Below are 19,336 nucleotides of genomic sequence, written 5' to 3' on the forward strand. Positions count from 1 at the left end.
GTTAAAACCTAATGAACATATGTAAGGTCATCAAAAGTGTTTGTGTTCTGAATTTCACCTTACTAAGTCTTTTTTGGTACGTTTACGTTTTAATTGGTTAAGGAATACAAAGGTCGCAAATGAAAATTGGCAAAACAAATTCATTTAACGTTCTCAAATTAAACTTGAAGCACCAGGATACTGCCAAAACTTTAACTTTAAATGCAGATTGTAGAAAACAAGACTTTTCAAGCTCTATTAACAATTTTTATATTTAAACTCACCTAGTAGACCTTTTTGTCCTAAACTCTCGCTTCCTTCACTCCAATACCCGTCTTTGGATCCGCCTAACTGCTCTTCCTCCAAATTATCAAGGTCTGTTACCAATTGATTATTTCGTCGATTTTCCAATACGAATTCTTCCTCTTTATTATCGTCTGAATCATTGTCGACATACCTGAGGTTTTCGTCATTTTCCCGTAGTCGATTGTCTAAGTTTTCAGATCTGAACCTGAAAATGTTCTACGTTAAACCTATTTCAACTCATATAAATGCGTGGCAGTATACACAAAGTGATTCAAAAATCGAGTACTTTTTGGAAGAGATTGCCAAGTCTTACTCGAAGAATATTGAATGTTAACTTTTTTATCGTCAAATATATGCAGGGTTGCAACACAATTTTAAAAGTAGGTTTTCTGGAGAACGGCTCATTTTAGAGAGATGTGGCAAGCAAACCTTTTTTGCGTAATTTTGGACACTCGTTAATTTTTGGAAATCATCCACAACAAAAAGCGAAAAATAAAAGTATAGGTTATTAAGTAGATGAAATGGGTAAGTTCAACCCTTTAGCATTGTCGGATCGGAGAGTGTTTAATACCGAAGTTGTGCCAACCCCTTCGGGCGCGACACCGGCTTGGACGCAAAAACAATTTCAACTTATCCATTGATCAGTTTTTGGGGCAAACTCAGTGAGTGTCGTGTCCGAAAAGCTCGGCACCACAAACTAATTAGAATGTTCAATGTCGAGCTGGGCATAATTCCTTCCGGGACGACACTGGCTTGGGCGCAAAAACACGCTCAACTTGTTCATTGATCGATTTTGGCGAGAAATCAGTGCCGCGCTCGAAACGTTCTTGGCGTGTTCAATGTCGAAGTTGTGCGAATCCCTTCGGGCACGACACTGGTTTGGACGCAAAAACACTATCAACTTTTCCAATGATTAGTTTTGAGCGTACAATTCGTGTCTTGGCGAAAATTGGCGGCACAACAAATGCATTGGAAAGTGTTTAATCGGACACGACACTGGTATGAACGGCAAAACACTCTCATCTTGTCGTTCAATTAGTGTTTGGCGCTAACTCAGGGTCGTGTGCGAAATTATTGACACAACAAACGCATTAGAGCGTATTTATGTCGAAGTTGCGCCAAACCCTTCGGACCCGACACTGGTTTGGACTCAAAACACTATCAAATTGTAGCTTGTTCATTTTTTTGCACAAAATCAGTGTCGGGCTCAAAGGGCTCGAAACAACACACACAAATTAGAGAGTGTTTAATGTCAAAGTTGTGCCAAACTCTTCGGGCCCGCCACTGATTTCGACGCAACGAACTATCAACTTGTCGATTGATGATTTCTTGATGCAAAATCTCTGTCGTTCCCGAAGAACTCGGCGCAACAAAGGAATTAGTGTTTGATGTCGGGGTTATGCCGAATCGTTCTGGCACGACACTGGTTTGGACGCAAAACTCTCAACTTCAGACTGATCCGTTTTTGGTGCAAAATTAGGGTCGTGTGCAAAGGGGTCGGCAGAACAAACGCATTGGAGAGCGTTTAATGCCGAAGTTATAACAATAACTTCAGGTGCGACACTGCCTTGGATGTAAAACCATCTCAACTTGTTCATTAATTAGTGTTTGCCGCAAAATCGATGCCGTGCCGAAATTGATCGGCACAAGAAACGCATTAGAGTGTGTTTAATGTCGAAGTTGTGCCGATCCCTGCGGGCACGACACTGGTTGGAACGCAGGAACACTCTTTCTTTAATAACAACTTGTTTGTTGTGCCGAGTATTTTGGCCACGATACTGATTTTGCGCCAAAAAGTGATCAAGGGACAAGTTGATAGTGTTTTTGGGTCCAAACCAGTGTTTTGCCCGAAGGATTCTGCACAACGTCTACATTAAACACTCTCTAATGCGTTTKATGTCYCGAGCCCTGACACTGATTTTGGGCTAAGAACCAATTCCTCCACAAGTTGAGAGTGTGTTCGAGTCCACACCAGTGTTGTGCCCAAAGGTTTAAGCACAACTTCGACATTAAACACTCTAATGCGTTTGTTGTGTCCTGAGCATTTCGGGCCCGACACTGATTTTKSGCYRAAAACYRATYMMTYYACAAGTTGTGAGTGTGTTTGCGTCYAAACCAGTGTYGTGCCCGAAGGGTTTCGCACAACTTCGACATTAAACACGCCAAGAAACCATCAACCGACAAGTTAATAGTGTCCAAATMAKAAGATTTKTCAAAAATCAAGCACAGCAGTCGCATTAGAGATTCAGATATGTTYGCCCTTTTTCAGTCGAGAAACCAGCGGCCGGACATTTATATGCTCGCCCCAACCTGTTTAACAGTGAGCCTATAATAAATTGTTTAAACGTTAATGCCAAAATTGTTGAAATTTGATATTTGGTTCACATGAAATAAATTGTTTTACTTTGCTCTCACTGTTGATATTATTACTTTTTTTGGCTAACAAAAAAATTATAAAATGTTACATTCGTTTTTTACAGCTATCTACAATTGATCTTGCAGACGATGGAAACTGTGTTAACGATCATTGTAAACAGTTAAAATACAAAAATTACTTTACCCTTGTCCAGTTACGCCAAAACGTTGCTCGACTAGTTCCCCAATGATTCGTTCCTCGGTATCAACTTCATGTGGTCGTTCCCGAAAACTGCCGTGCTTCCATCTGTTCAACAAGTTTTCCGTGTCAGTCGACATTTCTTGCACTTTCTCCTCTTCCATGCGTCCAGATTCAGATTCTAAAATTTCGAAAAATAGACAACAATCGTTTAAAGTGGGCTGAGAAATCGAGCACCATTTTCGTCACGCAAATCCAGAGTTTCATCAGTGCCCGTAGAACTTTGAGAATGTATTGGAATGCGAATTTTGTCAAAGGTTATTTTCTTCTTTTCGTTCTTCTTAGCTCTAGGTGTTGTTGCAAAAATTACTTCAGTATCAGTCGCGCTCTTCTTTTTCTTTGCGAATCGTGGAAAAGTCCCTCCAAAGGTCAGATCAAACCTGTATCGTTTCGGTTCTTGCTCTGATTCATCTAAATGGAAATGAATGAATGATATGTCTTGTTATAAACAGAACAAAACTGTTCTCAGAGACGTAAACCTTAGTGTAAAGGGGAATAGTTTATTTTTAACTCTTTGAGGTGGTTGCCATCTCCCCCGCGTAGGGGGGGATAAATCAATCCCAAAATATCATACATAACATTACAGTTTCTTTCGAGGTTTTTAGGGCGTTGGATACATTTGTGATCTTAAGCAGCCACTGATGTGTAAATCAGTTCTTTCTCTATGACTACAAAAATGGGGTTTAGAAGGAGTGGTGAGGCGCAAGATAAGATGTCTTGTGCAGCATAGCACCAGCGATCGATACGTGGAAAACAGGTACTGTTACAAAACAGAAAATGTTGCCTCGAAACCGGAAATATAATAGGTATAAACCACTTTAGCAACGGAATAAAGATATTCCTATAATAACACCGAATGTCTTACGTTGGCACAGAGCTGAAATAGCAACAAAGGCAATTAAAAACTTGAAAAATATATATACCTGCCATACAAGAAAACAGATGGTCAGGAACGGGGAATATGGAGATGGAAAACGATCCAGTATTCTGGTCAGGAAGTCAGGACCGACAGGAGAATGGAGGTGGATTTGTCATAGCGAAGAGGCTAAGAGCAGCAGTGGTGAATTTCAGACCAGCCAGTGAAAAAATTTGCTTCATCAGACTGAAAGGTAAATGGTTCAATCTCACGTTACTCTCCATACATAGCCAGACAGAAAATGCTGACGAGGACAGTAAGAAGGAATTCTATGAAGTACTAGACCAAGAGTATAACAGTATAAAGCAGAGTTGGGAGATTTTAATGCTAAGTTAAGAAAGGGAGAATACCTGAGAGAAGTAGTAAGAAGACACCTTACACGATACAACAAACGATAATGGACACCGGCTAACAAAGTTTGCCATCGCTAATAATATGATTGTCGGATCCACACAATTTGAAAGAAAGAACATTTGTAAAGTCATATGAGTTTCAAACGATCGATCAACTCGTAACCAAATAGACCATGTTCTTATAGATACACGACACTCTCGTAGCATCATTAATGCACGGCGTATGAGAGGAGCAGACAGCGATACTGATTATTTCCTGGTTAAAACCAAGTTGAGAATACGAATAGCAATACAGAAAACGATGGATAAAGAACGAAAGCCAGGATGGGACAGAAGCTTTTCGAGAACCGAATAAGAAAGTTGACTATCAAGTAGTCATTAGTAACAAATTAATGCTGTCTAAGACACGAGGACAAGATAGAGCTGGAGGAGACATGACAGCAAATAACAACAATCATAGAAGAAGAAGCGGCAGGAACCATTGGAAAAAGGAAGAAACGCCCAAACGGAAAGTGGTTTGACAGATAATGCAAGGAAGCGCTAGAGATAAAAACTAAACAACTCCTAAAAATGTTAACAAACCCTACAGGTGAGAATAAGGAAGAATTTTACAGAACAGGAGCAGAGATACGGTGATTACTTGGAGCTAAAAAGAAAAACCACTTGACACATCAAATACGGGAAATAGGCAGAAATCGCGATATGAATCAAGCACTGAAAAGGGACGTAAAGCGAGGAAAAAAGATGGAAATTTTCGAGAAACAAAAGCCATGAGAAATTAAACAGGCAAGCTAATAATGACAGTAATGGAATTTGACGTAAAATGAAAGCAGTACTTTCAGGAGTTACCAACTAATGAGAGTGAGACAGAGGAAGAAAACATTACCTACCATTTAGCAGTTGTGAGAGGACCAACAGCACCACCCCAAGAAGTTAAGAATGTCATAAAGTCTCTCAAAAAGCACAAAGCGCTATGCAAATATGGATAACTGCTAAAAATACGTAGAAAACGTTCTGCACCAAAGAATATATCTACGAATTGAGGCCCAAAGAGTGGAACAAATGCGTCATTATAAACGGTGTTCCAATAAGAACGGCAGTTTTGAATTACGCGCCATTTGTAGTGTCATAATTTGACATTAAAAAAAGGCCGTTCGTTAGTAGACAGCAGGATGTTAAGTAACTGGAACGGTTCAATACACAACAACAAATTTTCAATGTGAAAAATTGTTATCAAAGTTATGGAAGTTTTGCAGTCACAGTTCGCAAAAGGCGTACAATAATGACCCATCGGAATGTTCCAACTGACGCCACTGTGAGAAAATTAATGAAGAATTTTCAGCAAATTTAGTCTGTTGAAGTGAAAACAGAAACACGCATTCGCCCTGGTCGCTGGACAAAATATCGCTGCAGTACGTGCAAATGTTGAAACGAAACCCCAACCACATCAATTCGGTATAGAGCTCAAGAAATTGGTGTTTCCACAACCACTGTGCATCGAATTTTAACAAAATATTTGAAGCTTCATGAGTACAAAGTTGAATTGGCTCAATAGCAACGAATTGACTTTTTGAATAACGACAATTAGACGGTGACTTTCCAACGAAATCCTCTTTAGTGACGAGTCCCATTTTCATGTTGAATGCTTCGTTAATCGACAAAATTATCGTATTTGGAGTTCCGAAAATCCACGAATGATCGTTCAGAAACAGATGCATCCAAAAATGGTCACTGTTTGGTGTGTGGCTGGAGGCATCATCGGGCCATTTTCTTCGAAAATGCAGTTGGTCAAGCATTGACCGTGAGTGGCCTTCGTTATAGTGAAATGTTGACTAACTTTTTCTGCCAAAATTGCAAAATATGGATCTCAACAGCATGTTTCCAACAGCCAGAGAAACTGTTGAATTACTGCACGAGTCATTTTCTGATCGTGTTATTTCTCGGTGATCGGCATTGGCCGCCTAGATCGTGCGATTTAACGCCTTTGGATTTTTTTTGGAGTTTTTTTAAAGTCTCACGTGTATGTGAACAAACATAAGCGCATAATCAGGATGGACCACCGCATACTTGTGAGAATCGCTAGCGACAAGTCCCCAATGGAACAAAGAGACGTTGGGCAGCCCCAGGAAACGATGAAGCGACAGCGTCACGCAAGTTAACGATAATTGAACAGGCGATTTGCCTAAAATCAAGAATGAGGAAAAAGAAGAAAATAAAGTCGGAGCTAACAGAAAGTTCTGCTCAACAAAGCTAAAAACTATTGTTGGCCTTTGCTTACGACATAGTGGTAGTGGTGGTGGTAGTGGATCATTCAACAAGAGATATACGAGCGGTTTTGTCATCACTGGAGGAACAAGCAGCTAATCTGAGCCGGCGAGTGCACGAAGGAAAAACCAAATACATGGTAGCTACAAAGAATCCAAGGCCCCGAATTGGATAGAATATAACCTTGACTGAATACAACTTCGAGGTGGTTAAGGAATTTCAGTACCTGGGAGCGGTAATCACGAATAACAAACGAGTAGGAAAAGATATCTCAGAACGAATAATGGCTGGAAATCGAGCGTCTCAACAATAGGTTGTCTGCTTGTTATTCAACGATTTTAACAGTGTAACCTATTCGCTTCTAATCATGTATTACACGGAGACCAAACACAATTGTTTTTGTGTAAACACTAATCTGGAAACCAGTATCTGAATGCAAGTTTAATTGTTTCTACAAATTGGAAACCCGATTATTAGGAAATCTCTGAACAAAAAGCAACAAAGTAATAACTAATGTAAAAAGAATTCTACGCTCTTTAAAACGAAGTTCCACTTGGCCCCGCTGCCCATTGCCAAGATTCTAAGAGTGACATCTACCCGTTCTAGGGTGTTGAAGCAAGGAGGCTAATGATATTAATTTAAAATGTCCCCCTTGCAAATAAAATTTACGGGTATTTCTGATCTTACGGAAAGTATATGGAAAGTATAGGTATAAGTAAAGTACAAATATCTGATACAACAGTAAACGAGAGGAATGTACGGAATATGCCACTAATGAATTTTTTAATAGACACATAAGCTATAAATGTTCAAACTGACCTCCCTATTAGTAAATTGTTAGCTTCAGAAGGCAGAAGGCGAACGCAAGAAGACTAAGCCCTGTAGATTTCAAGGTTTTCTTGCTTGCTTACCGTAACTACCAATTTTAATACATTCAATATCGCAGTAGAATAAGCAATATATTGGGTACCTGCGTTTGATTCCGTAGAAAACTGTCGACTTTCCACCGTTCGGGTTTCGGTAGTTTTTCGTGCACCGGGCAAGCTAATGTGTGGAATCCGAATAGAGGCAGTGTCGGGTATCTGAGGTATGTGCAGATTAATTTTCGGCTTCAATTTCTTAAAATCAATTTTTTGAAACATCGGTTTCTTTGGGTTCGATTTAATTTGTGGCACCTCTGGTTGGCTGGCATCGGGTATTTTCTCATCTTGAACTGGACTTTTCCGAAATCGGTTTAACTAATAGATAAAACAAACTGAGTGAGTACAATTAGTGAATTCCAAATATAATTAATCGTACTGCAAAGCTTACTTGTTTGAAAAACTTTGATGTTTTTGTTTCCTCCGGCACTCCTTCGGGAATATTAGATGGTGCTTCAGGAGCAACATGTCTGTTATTTGAGGATGAAGCACTGTCCTTCCGGAAACGCCCAAACTAAAAAAACACACATTCAGAAAACATTAAACGTGAAAATGGAATATGATATGCGTTGCCATTAAACAGGAATTAATAGATATATAGAATAGAAGTCAACTGTATTAACCTGCAGGCTAAACTAGGGGAGGGTATCTTGCAGTGGCTGCAACCGCCCTCTCTGGGTCAGACACAGCGTCTGTACCCAGAACGGGCGGCTGAATAAAACGCTCGGCAAGCGCAGCATTTTAAAATGCCAAATCCTTCCAAACAAAACCATGAATAGTCAACGTTCTAAAAATAAATTACCCCAGGCGAGTAGAAATGCATCTATCTCAGAATTGCGCACTGATTCGTCGGTCTGCCTCAAGGATACTGGGGGAGGCTGTGGAATTTGGCTTTCCAGAAAGGAATCAGAGCACGGAAAACCCCAGTGGACAGACGCTCTTAATTGCAACTTATAACATGCAAACCATGAGACTCGAAGATCAACTCGAGTGTCTCTACACGACAAACTAGAAAACATCAAATGGAGGCTATTGGGTATCAATCAATCAAGGTATATTCAAATCCGGCCGCAGTTGTTTCAAAGAAATACCGAAATGAAGCATCAAATTGTCGGAGTGGCAATATTAGTTCATASCAGCATAAAACATCTCGTATGCAAAACAGTCGCTGTATCGGATCGACTTATATACATATTGTTTGCTCTGAATGACAGATACARGATGCAAGTAATCCAGGCGTACGCGCCAACAAGTGTATCACCAGATCAATACGGGGAACAATCATACGAGGATCTTGCATCTGCCAAGAATGCGGAAAAAGCTAGGTTTACAATTATAATGGGTGAGTTTAATGCAAAGATTGGGCAGAGAACAGCCCTAGACCCACCAAGCCTTCCACCAGGAAGTTTCGGTCCTGGGAAGAGAAATCACTGATAAGTGTAAGAGGACAAACTACGATTGATTTTCTGAACAACGAGAAAATGCTCTGTATGAGTACTTTTACTGCCCCTACAGCTTAATTTAAAAATAAAATGGACTATGTACTTGTCTCATATATACAGCGTTGGTTTTTTATATCTTGAAACGCTTAAATATTTCGGAAACGAGTGTTTTAAACCAACCAACCAAATACGTTTCGATGAAGTGAACATTTTGCACCAATCTCATCGGTATTACCCGATACAAACCAGAGGGGATATTGAGATCTTCAGAGATGACAACAATTTCAATAGGAAAGAAGAAGTAACGGCCCTTGATCCAGATTGGAAACGCAATTACCATGGTCCACGGCTTCAAAGCCCGAAAAACATTTCTATATGTGATCATACCTTAGTCAAACAATCACACTTGGCAAACAAAACAAAAAAATCGAGGTCAACAGACGAATCAGACTGGGATGGGCCGCATACGTAGGACTGACATACATCCTTAATTCGAAGATACATATTGTACCGTGGATGGCTGGGTATCAAACTATTTCTTCAGTTTTCAACTTTTATTCAACTCGATATCACTTTAAATACGGAACAGGAACAAACTAACTTCTAAATTAACGTCAACTTCACAAACAATAGTCCCGCGAGTCGGACTTCCGACTCGCGGGGTTTAACCTCTTCTGAGCTCGGTCGCTTCTGTCACTTCACTGACTCCCTGTGGTTTTCGTCGCCGCTTATATAGTTTCCTCCAGATAACCCAGACGGTTCTCGAAATCTCCAGCCCTGGTGCGAAATTTCCCGCTTGTCAGTGTCATATTTGACAGTAAATGGGGCGCAAATGGGGATTCCATTTACTGAAATACCATGAATTTCGATCCCCCCATTCCAAAAGTGAGTACCCAAGACCATTTCCGTTACAATATATAGACAATGGCATTAAAAACAAAAATATTTAACGAGTATATCCTCCCATTGGTGACATATGGATCTGAGACTTGAATCTTGACAAAGAAACCCACTAACAATCTAAGAGTGCATCAAAAAGCCATAGAACAAAGATTACTAGGTGTAACACTAAAGGACCACAAAACCAACAAATGGATAAGAGAAAAAACGCAAGTAACAGAAGTCATAGAAAGAATTAGCTCTCTAAAGTGGCAACAGGAATACGTGATCAAAAATGAGCGAAGCCTCTATCCAATGGATAGAGAACGGCTGAAATGGAAATGGATTCGAGAGTTGCATTAGGCATCTATGGCTGTAAGCTTAGAAATAAACCTGGACAAACCGAAAATCTTGACCCAAAGTCATATCGCTGTGACTGTTACAGTTACGTTCTCGAGGTTGTTGAGAGCTACGTATATCTTGGATACACGATCATGCTCGGGGCAGAAGATCAAACTGATGCGATCAAAAGAAGCGGACTGTCCTGGACTGCATTGTGCAAGTTGGGGCATATACTAAAGGAATCGAAAATATCGATTAAACTCAAGCGTAACGTTTTACTTCCAGTCACCATATACGGACTCGAGACTGCCACAATTGAGCAATGGAAAGACGGATGCTGAACGTGAGCCCCAGAGAGCAGGAGTCAAGGATGTAGTGGAGCATAATGCTAGAAACAAATGGCGATGGTTGGGGCACGTTGCGAGAGATGATAGAAAATGCACGAAAAATGTCATGTAATGGAGACCTAGATAATCTAAGAGGAGCATGGAACGACCGCAGGCAAGATGGCGTGACGATATCCAACGCCAAGCCGGAAAGAATTGGAAACAGACATCTCAGGACAGACAAGCGAGGAGACATATGRAAGAGGCCTACGTTGAGGAGTGAACGTGCATGTGCTGATATAATGACATGATGATGATTGAATRGACGAAGGTATATAGAAAAATTATGATARTGGATCAAAATTTTAAGTTTTTAATTTCTGTCATGCACTGTCGCCTTTCCCAAAAATAAGCCAAGAACCAACTTTAAGGCCGATAGGTCAACATAGCCTAAATGAATTATCGGGAAAAATCACTAGCTGCATACAAGTAGCAGCGAAAAAGGTATATTCCATGGCAGCAACAACTAATACGAAACTCAGCCAGGACAGAAACGCACTCCTAGCAGAACGCAGAAAAATGGACAGAGACTCAATAGGATACCGAGAACTAGACAAACGAGGACAACAAAGGAAGCGATTAAAAATAACATAACACAAAGATCATACAAGAAGCCATTGAAGACCACATGAATATGAAAGTCACCTGATCAAAAAGAACAAAGGGAAGGTCGCTCATATACAAAATTAAATGTATTAGTAGTAAATTAAGAAACTATCGACCGATCAGTTTTTTCTCCGTTTTGTATAAGCTTCTTAACAAAATCATAACCATCCTATCTATTTCTATTTCTATCAGTCAGTAGAACAGGCCGGGTTCCAAAGCGGCTATAGTACAAAGGATCACATTCAAAGGGTACGTACCCTTATTGAGAAGTGTACCGTATATAAAATCCCATTACACCTGGCATTTGTCGACTACAAAAAAGCTTTTGACTCGGTGCAAACCTAGACTGTGCTGGAGCCAATGGATAATGCGAGGATTGACTCAAGGTAGACCTACCTCATTAAAGATATATAAAGGAGTGCTACAATATATGTAAAAATAGACGAAGCAAGAGAGGCAGTTTAGGTTAAGTTAGGATTAGGATTAGGTTAAGATAGATTAAGTCTTTGATGTCACTAAATCCACTGATGTTAGTATATAAGTACCCGTAGATTAAGTAGCAATAAGAAGGTCTAATCCTTGTTTGAAAATAAATATGTTCAAATACCAAATACCAAGATACGGCGATTCAATTTCTCTAAAATTATTTACCCTGGTATTAGAAGATATGTATAAGAACTTGACATGGCAACAAAACAGAGTCAACATAGACGGAAGATTTTTGAAGTAATCTCCGACTCGTCGACAACATTGTGATTATGAGCACCGACCAGGACAAACTTAGCACCATGGTATGCGACCTAAAGAAAGAGTGTCAGAAGGTAGAACTAGAAATGAACCTCCAGAAAACGGAGATCATGAGCTCAAACAACACCAACATTAATGTCAATATCGCTAACCAAACACTTCAGTTAGTGGAAGAATACATATATCTGGGACACAGCATCAGGCTAGGCAAAGACAACCAGACAGCCGAGATAAGGAGGAGAATCAGTTTGGATTGGACAGCGTTTGGAAAAGTCGCATTGGTATATCCACAGAGAACCGAAGCTACCAATTAGTCTGAAACGGAAAATATACGATACATGCGTACTGCCCGTTATATTGTACTGGCTTGAGACAGTCTCAATGACAAAGAAACAAGCACAAAAACTACGGGTTTGTCAACGTGCGATAGAGCGTGCGATGCTGGGAATTAGCTTAATAAATAGACAAAGAAACGAAGATATCAGGGCAAGAAATAAACTGAGTGACGTCATAGAACAAACTAAAAAAAAAACAAGTGGCGTTGGGCAGGACACGTTGCGTGAAATTATGAGAAATGGACGAAGACCATTATGCAGTGGAGACCACGGAGAACAAAGAAGAGCAGAGGCAGACCCATGCTCACATGGCGAGACGACATACAGAAACAAGCGGGAAAGAACTGGATGCTCCCAGCACAAAACAGATCAACATAGAAAAAAATGGAATAGGCCTATCTCCAAGAGTGGATTCATGCAGGCTGATGAAGATGAAGAATCGCTTCTTCTGCGGTTATTCTTGGTCCTGTCTCCTTTAGTAAGTTTTCAAAGCATGGTGCGTGTCTCTGGTGTTCGAGTGTGGACGCTTCTTTTCTATTCTTTTTTTTGCCGGTTTTAGCAGAGCTTCCTTAAGTTTGTTCACAGTACAATGTCCATGATTGTCGAGTGTTCTGTTTCATCGATTTATCTTCGGTTTTATTGAATGTCTCTTTCTACTTTCTGTTTCCTAGTTTGGTTTTTTAAGCGATTAATGTCTATTCGTCGCCCCTTTCATTTCTGAACGCAAGTTCTTCAAAGCTGAATTGGTACAAGAACTTCAGTAGACTGTATTGGAAGGAGAAACACGCTATCGAAAATGAACTATATTTGAAGAAGGGCGCGTTAGTACGACACGAAAAAAGGATCTATTTTGGCTTCAGCGTTTATATCCCTCAGATAGGTGGCAGTCAAGTGCCATCTGGTGATTGACAACAAATAGATAGAGCCTCAACCACCAAATAAAGTCACCTAAAAGAAGGTGGCCGCAAATTATAATAATGTACAGAACGAAAAACAATTTCGCTACTAATAACTTCATAATATCTACTAAGCATTTCAGACACTTACTTGAAAGAATGATTTTTTTTTGTCTTCAGCTGGTCGATCTAAGATCTCCGCCACACTAATAACGAACTTCGGATCGTCATCATCTAGCACACTTGGTAAAACTGTCGGCTCTGGCGGTGGACTGATCGGTTCATACTCATGATCACTGTAAAAATTTATTAGTTTAAAAATGTGTCAGATTTTCAAAATATTTTACATTAATCTAACCAATCTTTAAATATACCCACCGAAAATGTACAGTTTTGGTAATTGGCGCAACATGGCCTGGAGAACCAGTAAATTTTGCAGGTTTATCCGGTAATAATTCGTTGCCCTGAAAGTACTGACATGCGCACCTAACATCTAGCGACGTTACGCTTGAGCCAGTTGAGCTTTCCCGCGATACGTTCGGCTTTTTCGGACGTCTTCGCGCTCCTTCAGATAAGGATCGAACATTTCCGGTTGTACCGGAAAAAGACGATCGTCGCTGGAATCGTTGAGATTGCATCCTTGGGTCTTCAGATCCGAAGGGAAACTTTACGCAAGTATGTCTGAAGCGAAGTAATCGATTTTCCTTAATTCAAAATAGCGTCAAATCTTTTAAGTAATTCATAATAAAGCTTTTAGAGAAAAGTAAAATTTAAAGAAGAATTCGCTTCCACGCAAAGCTAGTAATAAATACTAAGTTAATTAAAATACTTTTCTATGTAAATTTTTGCGGTTAATGGAAAGGCAAAATATAGTCAGACATCCCGAACGTTAAACAATGTATTCACTTATTGTAAAGAAAGCTAAGTTTAGATGTCGAATCTTCAGAATTCACACAGAATGCTGAATAAATCTGGAATGATGCGAATTAATTTCATTCGACAAAAAATAAGTTAATACTTTACTTTAGTGTCACAAGCGCCCTAAAGACCAAACTCTCATAGAGCATTACGCCACGACAAAGTTTATTTTAAGGCAGTCAAACTACCAGCACCATATTAAATGTATGTACCGACTTCGATAACGTGAAATCTGTCTTAATGGACATGAAAGACAAAAGTTGCTGTCCTTAAAAAAAACTTAATTAGACTTAAAAAATGCATCTGTTTACGTCTAGTTAAGTTTTTATTTGTCCTGGTCTGACAGACTATATGTTCGTATTACCGCTAGAAAACTTATGGTTCGCGTTAACGGTTAAAAATGAACATCTGCACAAAAACTAAATTTACGATAGTTGTTAGGGACGATATTCCACACACTCGAAGTCACGTTGATAAAGAGAACATCGAACAGGTCAAATAATTTAAATACCTAATATGCAAGATTAACGAGGGATGGATCCAGCAGGCTAAAACAACCTTCCAATGACTTCTTACACCCGCAAACTTGAACTAGAGCCTCAGACACAGAATGGCAAAATGCTATGTTTGGTTCGCTGTACGGTGTTGAGTAGTGGACGTTAAAATCATCAATCAACATAATTGAGGCTTTTGAAATATGGATCCTCCAGCGTTTGTGGAGGATTTCTTAGGTCGATTATGTGAGAAACGATGAACATGTTTTTTATAAAATGTTCAGAAAAGGAAAACTGCGTGAAGCTACCAGTTTCAACGCCTTATTCTAGATTGGAAAATTGGAGACGAGAAGGGGATTTGGCAGAACAAAGTTGTTGTGGTTAAGAAATATTTGTCATTGCACGGAGGTAAAAGGCTTCAAAACTTACAATATGATGCAATTAATAAAAAAAATCGATAACGAAAAAGATGAACGCATAAGCCGGAATCTGCTCGGCGCCAGAAGAAGAAGGAGACATCGAGAACAAATCTGCGAAGCGGTCAAGTGTTACGTGCACATATATTTTTGTTCGAGGCTTTTCATATTTGTTGATGAATATTTCTATGCTGCAACGGTCATATTTGACTACCCGATGTCCATATCTATTCTGCAGCTTTGTGCGCACATTTTGTATAATATTTCAATTTATATTCGAAAATAATTCCTATTGTCCTAGCAAGAGTTGGTTAAGATGATATTTTCTCCGTTTTGACTTGAACATCTTTAACCCTTTTCGTTTGTAAGTTGTGTGTTGACAACCTTCAATCTGCCTAATTTTCGTTTTTAATTACTGTAATTATTTTTGTGTCAATTTTTCAACTATTTTCCAATTGTTTTTATCTTCAGGATTGCTGTTATGTATGGAAACAAAAGGATTAATACGAAAATGGAAAGGTTCTTTCTAGTCTATTATTATTACTATTACATAAAGAAAAATTTAGTATGGAAATCAACCAAAAAGCTGCGGCAAAACGAAGTTTTTTTTTCTTATATGGAACAACCTGTGTGTTAGTCAATAATTGAATTCTCCTCGTCATTCTAAACAAAAATCGCATACTAGACTACATGCTTAAACTTAACCGTTTTGAAGTGTCCAAAGTGTGCACCATTTACCTCTTGACAGTAATGAAGTCGCTAAACAAAACTTTCTAATGATTTCAGAAATATTTTCGAAGAATACCGGCAATTTCCTGACTTTTTCTATCTTGCAACTCTTCAATATTTAGTGGTGTACTTTTGTAAGCAGCATTTTCGATATGACCCCATAGAAAAATGTCAAGTGGAGTCATATCGGGAGACCCAGCTGACCATTCAATTCTACCCCTGCGACCAATCCATTTCTCAGGAAACATTTCATGCAGATATGCTCGTACTTCGTGTCCAAAATATCGAGGCGCTCCATCTTGTTGCCATATTTGGTCTATAGGTAAAAGCATATTATTATTATTCGGAAATAATCGTTTCAGCTCTGGAACAATGGATTCTCGCAAACGTAGCAAATATAGTTTAGAATTCAAATTTCTATTAAGAAAATACGGCCCTTATTCCACACTAAACGTGAATTTTTTGCGGCCGTTTGGTGTATGTGTTGATTATGGACTGCCTGCACCCAATGTGGGTTTTGGGTCGGACAATTATCTACAGCTATGCCGGTTTACGTATCCGTTTAAATGAAATGTTGACTTACTTTGTTTGGATAGAACTTTCATTTTTTTGAAATGTTTGAACAGAATATTGACTCATGCGATGATTTAAAGGTAATTTTGTTGCATGTTGTGTTGAATTTTGCGGATTTCCTACCACATCTTGCTAGATGTTAACATCCACCTAATTTTCTTTACTTGTCCCACTGATCGGTCCTTCACTTTTGGTTCAGTCAAAGACACCTCCTGTTTTATGGAGATGCTGTAACGTTTTTGCAACAGTTCATTCAGAAATTAATTGATTTTAGTTATATATTTAAAGACTTGGGCAAAACTGCATGTTTTGTCTCCACTCCACATCATTACTCTTTCAATACGCTTAATTTCACTTAAACGCGCTATTCTATATCCCAAATAATTTGCAATAATTCATATAAAACGAATTTTTGACATTCATGTCAATTAAATTTAGAACAAAAGAATGACTCGGCGTTGCTATAGTGACCTATACTTTCTAAGGTACCTTGATGAACAGTGGTTTTATATTTGATTAAATAATTTGGGGAATTACATGGAAAGATCATTTCGACAATTCGATATCTCCTAACCATTAAGTTTAAACACGATTTTTTAAACACAATTATTGAATAAAATACAGGGTGTTCTATTATAAAAAGGGTGACTGATCCCGTATGCAAAATTGGTCTTGACGTAAATAGATTGGAACGGAATCTTACAATTTTTGTATTAATTATTTTGTTCGAGCTCTCTTAGTTTAGGAAATAACTCACCGTTTCCATACATAAAAGCGACCCTGTATATAGGACTTGTCTTAGCATTTCAAACTAATTAATTGATCACATCTGAAAATACGTTGTGACATTAATATTACTTACGGAAACACTTAATTTTTAGTATTATTATATATTTTAGTATTTTTATAATTATTTATTAATCCGAGTGGTAATATATGCAATGTCAATATACATTGTATTTAAAATAAGTCCGAATTGGTCTAATTATAGTCATTAAGAACTACTTCAACGTAAAATTTTTCATGGCCAAATCCATGGTTGTAAGTGGCGAAGGAATATATAATGTTATTTTAGATGGAGTAAATAGCCCGGCATATATTCAAGCTTACATCACAAACCAGTCATACTTTTCCAACTTAATATTGTTCGATATCCCGACATACCGAATCGCGAACTGCGAGATCTGCGGGAACACTGATCTATTTTCAGGTTTCCTGCTTTTCTATTATTGGATTACAACTATTTTTAAATTTTGGATATTTTGGCCAATGATGTGCATTTCGACCATTCTGCTTTTTTGAAACAATTTGTAGTCCCTGAGGAGGAGGTTGTGTCACTAAACAATATTAGTGCTTGAATTACTTCAATTCTCTCTGCAGTCCATTTGTTGTGATAATCATATATAAGCAGGCTTTTTGAATATACGAATACTTTACTTATGAGAATTCGATCGAAGTAAAACGGAGTCTCATTCAACTGCCTAGTTTTCGTAGGTACTTCAATTGTTTGGCTTTACCAAATAATGCATTCTAGTTTTAAGTTTCGGCAGCCCCAACAACTACCAGAGGGGTTGAGAGGGTGAAATCCATGTTGTCAAGCGTTGAATGATTGTTGTAGAGAATCAGATTTAACCACGCCGGTCTTACACTCCTCTCCATTCATCGCATTGAATATATCGCTCAACGTTAACAATAAAAGTGCACAAAATCCTGTACGAAACACCAAAGGTTTCAATTATGTGCAACAGCCCTTATTTCCGTTGTGTGTAATAATGTATATCACTTGTATAGACACAATTTCAAGTATTTGTTTTGTAAATTTGCCTTGAGAGCCCAATATGTTGGACAAATTAGAACAGAGACTAAGAGCGAAGCGCTAAACTGAAAAGCAAAAACCAACTGAAATACAAAAAATATGAAATCTCTGTTAAATAAAGGTTAATATCGGTGTTAAAGTCTGTAAGACGCTAATATGAAAACTTGTTCCCAAAAGCAGTGATAAATGCTAAAAATCAACTCAGAAAATTGTACCACTACAGAAGATACTCAATAATAAATGAAAAATAGTTCACGACTCCTCGTTGCTCCTGCATTTTGTCTTCTTCTATTATTTTCTTCTAAATTCTAGATGTAAAAACAAATCCATAGATGTCGTTTGTCTGAAGCTACGAAACTAACAAAGTATGAAGATCAGTTTTTTTGGATATAAAGAATGAGTTTGAACACCTTTCAAAAAGATTGAGCATTTTGAAACCATTTATCACAAAGAAAGAGAAGAGTGAGGAAACCACGCCACGGCGGTTTCAAGTCACCGCTCGGTCAAACGTGAAGCCGCATGAACAGTATGGATAGAAACTAGAGGTCTGCTAAACGGTTATTTTTCTGTAACGGGTTACAACGTCTCAGTTTCACCTTGGTAATGGGTTTAAAAATGGGGTTCCAAAAGGAACCTGTCACTTTTTAAATTTTTTATTAAAAATGCGGAATGATGATGATAGTGGAAATAGTGAAGATATATAATGATTTCCTTTAAAGTAACTAGTTAAAATTACTCCTTAGAAATAACTACTTAAAGAACAAAAAACCTTTAAGTCGGAAAACGGATGCAGCTGGTGCGAAGTGTGCACAACTGTTTCTGTTTTATGAGACGGTTCCAAAAATAATGGTTTAACTCGGCAAACAGCTGCAGTTGGATAGATCGCTTGACGGTGTCCGAAGGGCGCACCACTATTTCGGTTTTATGAGACGGTTCCAAAAAGAAAGCTGCTAAATCGGCTAGCTTTAACTACGGTTTCAGGTTACACGTTTGGAACACTGTTATTTTAGCGGTTACGTTAAATACCGACTATCCCTGATACCGACCATCCCTAATAGAAACCGTGCTGTTCCGTAAAGTAAGATTTTTCATATTAATAATACATGTATATTTTCCATGTATATTTTCTATTAATTAAGCAGGGTTTTTCAATTATTCCTCAAATTTTCTTTTGACTAAATCAGGATTTCTGAAAGGCTGTACAAAGTTTTGAATATTTTCTTCCTAGGAAAGCCGGGATTGTTGGTGAGACAACTGAACCCTTTCTGGTAGAGACGTTCACCACACGCAAGGTGAAAAAAATTAATATTGGTGACCAAAACAGTCTTTTGGTTTCGTTATTTAATTAAACTATCCAAACTATAATTCCGAAATGAAAAAATAAATTGCAAATCCAATCACACT

The 19,336-nt window shown here is 38.5% G+C and overlaps 1 protein-coding gene across 6 annotated transcripts in view; it reads right to left on the reverse strand.

Moving 5' to 3' along the window:
- LOC109537671 overlaps window positions 1-19,336 on the reverse strand; it is a 61,561-nt gene that overhangs the window by 33,728 nt on the left and 8,497 nt on the right. For 3 of the 6 annotated variants that reach the window (XM_019904505.2, XM_019904504.2, XM_019904506.2), the window contains exons 5-10: window positions 13,138-13,282; window positions 7,745-7,867; window positions 7,404-7,671; window positions 3,077-3,310; window positions 2,846-3,020; window positions 264-490 (exon numbers count right to left, since the gene is read on the reverse strand). In XM_019904505.2, coding sequence (XP_019760064.2) covers window positions 264-490; window positions 2,846-3,020; window positions 3,077-3,310; window positions 7,404-7,671; window positions 7,745-7,867; window positions 13,138-13,282 — 1,172 coding nt within the window. Of the gene's footprint in view, window positions 1-263; window positions 491-2,845; window positions 3,021-3,076; window positions 3,311-7,403; window positions 7,689-7,744; window positions 7,868-13,137; window positions 13,283-13,364; window positions 13,691-17,226; window positions 17,300-19,336 lie in introns of those variants that run through there. The other 3 variants (XM_048669610.1, XM_048669611.1, XM_048669612.1) reach the window with 3 other exon arrangements.

The sequence above is a fragment of the Dendroctonus ponderosae genome, unplaced genomic scaffold (genome assembly GCF_020466585.1).
Source record: "Dendroctonus ponderosae isolate FM_Combo_2020 unplaced genomic scaffold, Dpon_F_20191213v2 Dpon_F_20191213_9, whole genome shotgun sequence".
NCBI lineage: Eukaryota > Metazoa > Arthropoda > Insecta > Coleoptera > Curculionidae > Dendroctonus > Dendroctonus ponderosae.